Source organism: Camelina sativa, chromosome 3 (assembly GCF_030686135.1).
Source record: "Camelina sativa cultivar CO46 ecotype springtype chromosome 3, ASM3068613v1".
NCBI classification, from domain to species: Eukaryota; Viridiplantae; Streptophyta; class Magnoliopsida; order Brassicales; family Brassicaceae; genus Camelina; species Camelina sativa.
Genome location: NC_141882.1, coordinates 4,635,473 through 4,645,304, shown reverse-complemented (window position 1 = coordinate 4,645,304; position 9,832 = coordinate 4,635,473). Strand labels below are relative to the sequence as shown.

The 9,832-nt window shown below is 39.9% G+C and overlaps 1 protein-coding gene and 1 pseudogene across 2 annotated transcripts; both read right to left on the bottom strand.

Moving 5' to 3' along the window:
- Positions 1 to 292: 292 nt before the first annotated feature.
- LOC104770441 (protein S40-5 pseudogene) lies at positions 293 to 1,397 on the bottom strand (annotated as a pseudogene). The gene has a single exon (XR_015595174.1). The product of XR_015595174.1 is annotated as a protein S40-5 pseudogene (transcript).
- A 3,517-nt stretch (positions 1,398 to 4,914) lies between these two features.
- Positions 4,915 to 8,135, bottom strand: LOC147946577 (uncharacterized). Its single transcript, XM_087497083.1, has 4 exons — positions 7,232 to 8,135; positions 6,205 to 6,254; positions 5,150 to 6,022; positions 4,915 to 4,932 (listed from the first exon to the last, which is right to left on the bottom strand). The coding sequence occupies exons 1-4, from the start codon at positions 8,133 to 8,135 to the stop codon at positions 4,915 to 4,917; spliced, it is 1,845 nt and encodes a 614-aa protein (XP_087353209.1).
- Positions 8,136 to 9,832: the final 1,697 nt, after the last annotated feature.

The window sequence follows — 9,832 nt, the reverse complement described above, 5'->3', positions numbered from 1 at the left end:
TAATTCAAAGTTTCGAAATTTTCTTGTTAACTATAATTAATCATGTTTTATAATATTACTTGATATAATATATTCAAACTCGAAAGCAAAAATTTAGTCAAGTTCCCTCTCAAGAATTATTGCTTAGCATCTATCTGTTTTTTACTTCTTCTTTTTTTTCGTCAAAAAAGCGTTTTATGATACTGATATAATTATAAACCTCCATTTTTCTATACTTTTTTGTAATGTTATAATGAAGACATTAAAACATTGATTGATCTTGAAATTACTCGATACAAAACAAGCAAAGAAATTTATACACAAAGCAGATGAGGTTCGTTATTGAAAATTTTCCCACAATTAATTTATCAATCTGTAAAAAAAAAAAAGAGCATTTGCATGGGAAAGCCAATATAAATCTTATACATCTCAAGCTTGGGATTCAAGAAAGTTGCAAAAATGAACTCTAAACTGACAAAATAAGCAAATATTTTTCAAAGCTCTTTTAGTTTGGAAGTTTTAAAATGTTTTTTTTTTCTTCAAATTATATATTATTACTAACTTATTTATTAGCCGTAGAACCCTGTTTGGCTCCAAATCGCGTCACGAACGCGCCTTAATTCTCGTCCTTTGAGAGTCCTTCCAACTCCTTCAAACACCGACGCGCCACCGCCTAATCCGCCGCCAGATTTCCTGCTCCGCCGCTTTTGGCTCTTCGCTAGGTACTCATGCGGCGGCATCATCATCCCTGAATCTTCCTCGTCCTCTTCATCCGACTCGTGTATCGACTCAACCGAGTTGACCCTATATATCTTACTCCAGTCAGGCACGTTCACCGGCGCCGACGACGCCAACTGCCGCTGAACTATTTCTCCTCCTCCCCCTCCTCCTTCTCCTCCGCAACGTATCTGATGCACGATCCTCGGCGACGACGACGCGTCCTCAAACGCCAAGGACAAACCACCACCGACGCGCCCATTTCTCACAACAGCATCGCGTGTGTTCCACGCTCCATGAGACTCCAGCATCTCCGGGCTATGATCGACGGCGTGTGACCAGATGTCCTCCTCCGTGAGCTCTGGTTCGTTGGTTACGTTACCGTCGCCGTAGCTGTAGCCGCTTCCAAGATACCTCTCGCTCTGGCTCATCGTCAGCTTTCGACCTCTTGCCATTGTTAAAGCTTTCTTTAAATCTCCAACAAAATAATCACTAGTAATTGTTATACTTAAATTACCTTTTAGATTATTATTATTATGATTGTCTTAAAACATTCAGTAGAGATTAAGTAATTAGAGATTTTGCTATAAGTTTTAAACGAAGCGAAATGAACGAGTATATATAGCATTTTAGGGTACGCAGAAGAGTCCAAAAGAACGTATATAAATATCAAATATACCACTATATTATAAACTTTCTTACGAAAACACCCCATAAAATTATTTTTATCTTTGATAAACCCTGGTTACAATTTCTAAATTTTAGTGGTCCTTGTTTAATAGAGTTTCTTTTCCACCGTTGGATTTAATAAATTTATGAAACCAACTTCTTTTTTTTTGGATGGAAAAAGTTTGCACGAAAGGTGGTATGCAATTTCATGAATGTGTTTAATATTCTGCCATCTAATAAGTGCAACGAATTTTTAATTTAGACCATCTCTTTTGTGTCTTTTGGTCATATCAATTATCAAATAAAGAATCTTTGTGATCTCATATCTGGACTTCTGAAGAAATAAAGGGATATTTTGATAGAAATAAAAATAAGAAGGAGTAAAATCTAAATACTGAGAAATGTTAATTTGATTAAAAATAATGTGGATAAGTAAAGCCCTTCCCTACATTTCCCACACGTAACAGTTCACAGATAAACAATTTGGATACGCTGTAATAAGCCGAGACATGCCACGTGACGCGCTTTCGGGAGGCGCGTGTGAATCACTCGATTGTCTCTCTTTTTTTTTTCATTTTTGTCAACTTGCCAAATTGGGGGAGATAAAAAAGTAGCAAATTTGAGATCGCTAGTTTTTGGCCAGGAAAAAAAAAATAGTTCACGAGAAGTTTTTCTTTGTTCACGATAATTTTTGTAGCAAGATCAAAAAGTTAGCCTAATTGTTCGTGTGCAACTAAGATGTTCTTAGGTGACCGAAATTGGTTTAATGGATTGATTAAGAAAGATAACAATTTTAAATTTTGGTGTTGTTGTTGTAAAGAGTATAATGAACTTTGGCCAAGTTAAAGAGGATCATACATCTGTAAATTTTGATTGAGAACTCAGTGTTTAAATCTCAAGTGGAATCCATATATAATAACTCAAGTATATATCACACTAAAACCATTAATTAAATATTATCTGGTTTGATTGTTAATCAAATGGTGTTTCAATTTAATTGAATACTAAAACCGTGTAATATAGTTCTATAATTAAAAGCAGGTCTCCCACTTTGTGACGGACTTATATAGTACAAAGAAGCCCCACTGTGTCCACATTGAACGGCTGAGAATGAGAGACACAAAGAGTATCATACATACTTCGTAAACATATCAGCTACGTACGTACGTACGTTCACGTTGTCTCTAAAATTTTACACATCTTTATTTTTCATTTTTAATTTCCCTCTTTTGAACCAATTATTTATAATAGAAAAAAAATTAGGTATAGTTTTTTAAAAAGGAGCAAAATTGTTCATCACGAAAAAATGACTTGAATCCCGGCCCGTTTTAATGCTTGTTCTATCACGTATGTAGACTCAACTAATTTTCTTCATGTACTATTTCGTCAGTTCAATATAATGACGAGACAGAAGTATCAAATTTCTTCATGCCATGTTTTCCGTAAACGAACACTCTTTCAATTATGAATCAAATTGATAGTTTTTTTTTTTTTTTTCCAAAAAGGCATTCTATTAAATTGCATAAAGAAATAAAACATACAAATATTAGTCCAACTTTAGAGTTTTGTTAGAAGGGCCTAAGCTCAATTTAAATACATAGCACAAGAAACACATATTATAGAGTGAAATTGAACCGATGGCAATGATTCGTCATCAGAAATCGGAGTACATGGAGGCGAACCAGTGTTGGAACATCGCAGTGGCACAACGAGGGTTCGATGTGGAGAGAGACAAGATCTTGGTCCGAATGGTTGAGTCAATTAGACGTGAGATGGCTTCTGGAGTGCTGTAAGTCCGGCGGTGAAGTCTATGGTTTCGTTCATTCCAAATGGTGTATAGAGAGCACTGCCAAGCAAGGAGCGAGAGTTTCAACTGTGGTTTGGGCTTACTGAGAGATTGCATGTAGCCAACCGTGGTATCCCAGGAGTTGAAAGCCTGTATGCCGCATCTCTGAGCCGTGAGTGACCAGATCGACCAGCTGAAAGGGCAATTAAAAAATAGATGGTCACGACTTTCAAGATTCGCATTGCAGAAGAGGCAGTTTGGGTTTGTTTGGAGCCCCCAGCTGAGGATTCGGTCCCGAGTTGGGCATCGATTGAGAGTGAAAAGCCAGGTCAAGAAATTATGTTTAGGGATACCCCCGGAGGTCCATACAACTTTCCTCCAAGGCACCATTGGGGAATCTCCTCGTAGTAGTCGGTAAATCATGCCCGCAGAGTAGCAGGTAAGGACCTTACCCTCAGGTTCCCACTCATAGTAATCATCCTCTTTCGTTAGGGTAGTAGTGGTTAAGTGAATTGAGAGTGCTACCTGTTCTTCTGTTCTGGCATTTGGGAAGTTCCTTTGGCCCCCACGGTAAAGTTGACTCAGTTTGGTGGTCAAAGGGATCCTCAACCTCGAATTCCCTGTTGATGACATGAAATAAGTGAGCTTTCCAAAGGGCGTCCAGTTATCCGTCCAAAACCGACATGTTAGCCCATTCCCAATCTTTAATTTGATCCATTTGTAAGCATCATCCCTTATCTTCACCAGTTTATTCGAAAGCCAAGATTAGCTTGGCCGTTGCTTCATTATCCAGAAGTTATTTAAGGAGCCTCGGAGAAAATGAAGTTTGAACCAAGCTACCCAGACAGATCCCGACCTGAAGAAAAGGAGCCAAATAAGCCGCAGAGTACACGCTCTATTCCAAATGGTAATGTCGTTTAAACCCAATCCTCCTTGATCCTTCCTCTTTGTAACTGTTTCCCAAGAAACCCTAGCAGAATACTGACCTTCCAAACTTCCTTTCCACAAATATGCACTACAAAGTGAGTTGATCTTTGCGACACACTGTTTTGGGAGAACAAAGGTAGAGCACCAGAAGTTTGAGATCCCAGCGATGACTGTGTTAATCAGCAAGAGACGTCCTGCAAAAGATAAGTATTTAGAGGACCAGTTGCTCAGTTTTCCTTTAACTTGTTGCAGTAGTAGCTCACAGTCCTGCATTGTTAACTTTTTTGTGCAGAGGGGAACACCTAGATAGCGAACTGGAAGGTGCCCATGCGATAGTCCAGTAGTGACTTTGATCAGTTCTATTTCATCCTCACTAAGTCCTCCTGCAAAGAAGGACGATTTCTCAAGACTAATTGCAAGACCTGATCTCTGCTCAAACTCGCTTAGTACTTGTAGCACACTCTGGATAGAAGAAAGAGAGCCGTCCATGAATATAAGCAGATCATCAGCAAAACACAGGTGAGTGAGCTTTGCTTTGTCACATTTATGGTGATACTTGAATTTTCCTTCTTCTGCCGCCTTATTAAGCATTAATGACAAGTTGTTCATCGCTATTACAAATAGGTAAGGGGATAGGGGATCACCTTGGCGAAGTCCCCTCTTACCTTTGAAATAGCCATGAACAAGTCCATTGTAACCAACCATGAAGCTGGGTGTACAGACACAGGCTTGCAGCCATCGGATATATTGGTCAGGGATCTCCAATCCTCTCAAGCAGTTAAACAAGAAGTCCCAAGACAAGGTATCAAAAGCTTTGGCTATATCCACCTTGAGAACTATTCTTTTAGGTCCCCCTGATTTATGGTATCCATTGACTATTATAGATGCTAAGATGGTATTCTCCAGAAGCAAGCGATCCATTACAAACGCCGTTTGATTTGGGACAATAAACAGAGGCATTAGCGGTTTGAGACGGGAGACTAACAACTTGGAGACCAACTTATATATATTGTTTAAACAAGAAATTGGCCTATAGTCAGCAATCTTTGAAGCCCCAGGGCGCTTAGGGACCAGAGTGAGGATGGCAGCATTCGCAGACGAGGGCATGAAAGACGACTTGAAGAAGTGGCTTACTGTGTCTATAAGTTCAGTTCCCAAAATTCCCCAAGTAGCTTTATAGAAACCTGATGTCAGACCATCAGGACCAGGGGTTTTGTTAGGATTCAACTTCATCAGAACCTTGGTTATCTCCAAGGCCATAAGAATGCTTCTCAAAGAGTGGACTTGCGCTGAGGAGCAACTAAAGGTGTTTGTTTCCTGAAACCAGGATTGCGAGGACCATAGAACTGGAGATGAAGGTGTATCCGGAGCCAGAATAGACTTGAAGTGGGCAACAACATGATCACTCATAGCAACTGGATTCGTAAGTAGCTCACCAGATTCAAGGAGAAAGGATCTAATGGTATTAAAACTTGCTCTCGATTGACATATCTTATGAAAGTAGGAGGTATTCAGATCCCCTTCCTTTAACCAGTTTATCCTTGACTTCTGCTTAAAGTATCTCTCCTCTAAGTCCCTCAGGAAGGTCCATTTAACATGAAGATCTTGTTCTTGTTGGAATGTTGTAGGAGACGGGGTTTGGAGAGCTTGAACCTGCACATCTAATAACAAACGGTTAGCCTCACTTACTCTCTGTTGTATTTGTGAATAGTTCTCTTTGTTTATGTGTTTAAGTTCATTCTTGATGGTCCTTTGCTTCCAGCATAAATCAGTGAGCGTGGAAGTAACGCTTCCGGCCTGAGTCCAAGCTTCATCAACCAACTGGAGAAAGTTCGGGTGCTTGGTGAGATAGTTGAAGAACTTAAAAGGTCTGGTACCAACTTTTGGAAATTGGTAGGCTAACTCAACAAGGCTTGGGGAATGGTCAGAAGGGAGGGGGTAATACTATCCGGAAAAAGTCCTAACCAGTGGGAATTGACCAAAATAAGATCAATTTTTTTGGCAATTGGTCCTGCAGGTTGGTTATTAGTCCAGGTAAACAGAGGTCCTTGAAAACGCAAGTCAAACAAGTCCATCTAGTTAAGGCAGTCCCATAGTTCACCCATTGGAGTCGTCAAACAGTTAACTGTAGGTGCAGAGTGCTCCATAGGGTGGATGATCTGATTCAAATCTCCTCCTATTAACCAGGGACATGAATCTAGTTCAAAGGACTATTTCAGTTGCGGTAATTCTATCCACAGGTCAGTTCTTTCCTCTCTGTTGTTACTAGCATAGATTGTTGTGAAGACAAACTGTATGTTACCTCCAATAATCACTTCACAGGTAAGACTCTGTTTTGATTGATGTAGTACATGGAGAGCCGTAGGATTTTTCCAAATGATGACAATTCGACCATCCTCATCAGACAAGTGGTTTGAGGTAAAATTCCATCCAGGACAAACTTTTGCCATAATCCGGTTCAAATTTAACTCTTTGATATGTGTTTCCAAAATTGCTCCAAAAAGGGGTTGGTGGCTTCTGAGCCAATCACCAAAAGGCCGATGCTTATCCGGGTCATTTAATCCTCGGATATTCTAAGAAAATTGTTTTGTATTCATAATTAATGAGCTTGGGCTTCTCCCTGTGCAGGGAGCATACCGACAGTGTGGAGCTCATCTGTAGTAACCGGTGGGACCAAAAAAGAAGATTGGGCAGGGTGTGGGGGCAAACTTGGCTGGGGATTAGATGGAGGATCAGAAGCAGAGGGTGGACTATGAAGAGAGGGGTGGGACCTAGATCTTTTAAGATTAGGGGTTTTGTTAAAATCTGGTAGGGGTGAGTGGGGATAGGGCACTCCTTGAGGGGTATAAGAAGCAGGGAGGCCAACTATCCAAGGGGTGAGTGTGCATTTATTAAGATGGGGTAGGCTAGATGTGGTGGGACACGGTTGGGTGGTAGATGGGGTATTTACTTTTTGTAGAGGGGGAGTTATGGGTGGAGTTGGGATAGTGAGTGGGAGAGAGGGAGGGATAGACTGCAAAGTAAAAGGGGAGGGTTGATTCATGTCCAAAATAGTAGGTTCAGCGGATAAAACAAAAAAAGGGTTTGAGGATTGAATAGGGTGTGGAGCAGGGAGTGAAGACTTTTTGGCGGGAGAGGATGAGGGAATCTTACTTGCTGCTGACAAAGGAGTGATCTTTGGGGTAGCTATTGAGCCCTTTGGGATAGCTATAACAGGTTTTTCCACCACTTTCTTGCCTTTGGAGGATGCAGTGGCGTTGACTGGAGTATCATGAACAGGAGGTAGCAAGAGGCAGTTGCGAGCTACATGTCCAAGTTCCTTACAATGAGAGCAAGTGGGAGGGAGCCGGGGATATTCAACTCCAACTTCAACCACCTGTCCATTATCCCTCGTGAACTCCACTATATCAGGCATCTTTTTGGTAAGATAAACAACTACTTTAGCATGAGATAATTGTAGGCTGACTAGATTAAGAGTGAAGTCGTCGGTTTCTTTAGGATCTCCAACTAACCCTGCAATAATGCTTATGCCTTCGTTAGTACGCAGATCTAGTGGTATATCACGCATGTGGATCCAGATGGGAATGGAGTCAAGAGCAGGCGAAGCATTAGAGCAATGGGGGGACCACGGGGTCGTATGGAGCATGGAGTCACCAATGTACCATATACATTTTTCAAGTACCTTTTGGCGAATGTACTCATTGGGGATCCGGACAAGTGCAGTCCGTGACAGGTGATTAACATGTATTTCTAACCTGGTACCTTTACCCCACATATGATTCATAACACTCTGTATTTGGTGATACAGAGGTGGCCTACCATTAAAGAAGCAGATGATGAAATCCTTATGCATCTCAGCTCCTCTTTGGAAAACCGAATCAGGTATGTGCGTGGTGGGCCTACCAGCTTCCGTATATGAGACAGGAGCAATCCTGTTTAGGGATTTATCAGTAGATTTCCTTAATTTTTCAGCCAGGATATGAGTAGTAGGTTTTAAGGGAGTTTCAATACCTCCTTGGTTCAAAGAAGAGCTGGTAACAACTATGGGGACTTCCATACCTTAAGTTTTTGGGAGACGGGATCTAGATTTAGCAGAGGTGTGGTTAGGTTGGGATGGTTGAGTTGGCTCTGAGGAGATCTGAGAAGGTGGATTAGGAAGGGTTTGACAAGATGGAGTTTGAGAGACTGGAGGGGTTGAAGCTCTATTGGTATGGAGCAGTGAAGTTGACTTAGGAGCAATCACAATAAATTTCTCAGTTACAGTTACCTTTTCTGTAACAGTACATTAAGATCTAGGGTTTTCTGTAACAGTACACTCAGTTACAGTTACCTTTTCACCAGGGGGTAGACTTTGGATGAAGGCGAAGTACCAACCGTGTGCATCTCCACATCGGTAGTTGATGTATTCAGTGCAGACACCACAGTAGGACCAACCACAACAGGCCGAGTAGATTTGGCAGTTTGTAATGGTTTGGCTACATTGGAGAATAATAGGGGAAAAGGGCAAGAGAATACGATGCATCAGGGTCAGGGGAGTCAGGGGGAGGAATGGAGGGGGAGGGGACTATCACCAGCGGTGAGCGGCGTTGGACTCAGGACGGAAACACGACCATCAGAGAACCAACGATTCGCTATTGGAAACCGTGTCAGAGAGAAAAAAGAAAATTAAAAATTGAAAAGTATTTATTTTTACACATTAATTTAGATCATAGGAATAATAGATGAGAAAACATTTTAGTGTTTGGTTTATATCCACGTATAGTAAGATCAACATACGAGAAAAGAGTTAAATGTCTTCATGATATTGAAATATTATGTTACACACTGAAAGAATATTCTTACGTTTGTGAATCCATCACAGTTGTATATGATATAATTATAGATGAATCATGAGTGGTTCCACAAAAATATAATAATGCTTAATTACGACAAAAAAAAACCCAAAAATAACATATAAGTAAAGATCACACAAAATACTGAAAAAGATGATACAACAAAAAAAAATTTAAAATCCATGAAAATATAGATATAACTATATTATACGTCTAAATCAACGTAGGGATACAGTTTTAACTTGACGAACTTTCTTTTGCCCAATAATATGACGAAATTATTGTTTTTATAAGTCATGTAGTTGTCTTTTTAAGAGACGAAACAAGTCGCTATGTTTACCCACCATAGACCCCTACCACCTCTAGCTAGGGCAATTGCAATAATCTAAATATTTAAATACGCTATTTATCATTTTTGTTGTGATATGGTACAAATGACGACCCAAATCCTATGCAATAAAATATTTACATCTACTTGTTTTGTGTGAAATGCACCAAGCAATTGAATCCACCGTAGTCTTCTGATCAGGTCTATAGTTAAAAGGCTGGTATATGATATAATTTTTAAGTATTCATGAAAATGGCAATGGAAATTTTCTTATGTGGGATATCTACTTTGTAAGTTCAATTCTTAGAAATGTAGAGAGAGACTTCGTTACAAAACTTCTAAACCGGTAGAAGCGGGACAAGCTAGATTTCTTCTAGTTTTTAAATGAAGTATTCAATTGTGAAATGGAATTTTTGGAGTTGGAAAATATAAAGAGAATAACATTGATTGGCCAGGTGCAGAGCCGTAACGCTGGCCAAAGATTGGATCTCTAGATTCCATGGATCATTCGTTAGCAACCAAAAAAAAAGACAAATTATATGATATTTTATTACATACATTTTATAAAGAAACAAACAAAACAAGTGACGAACG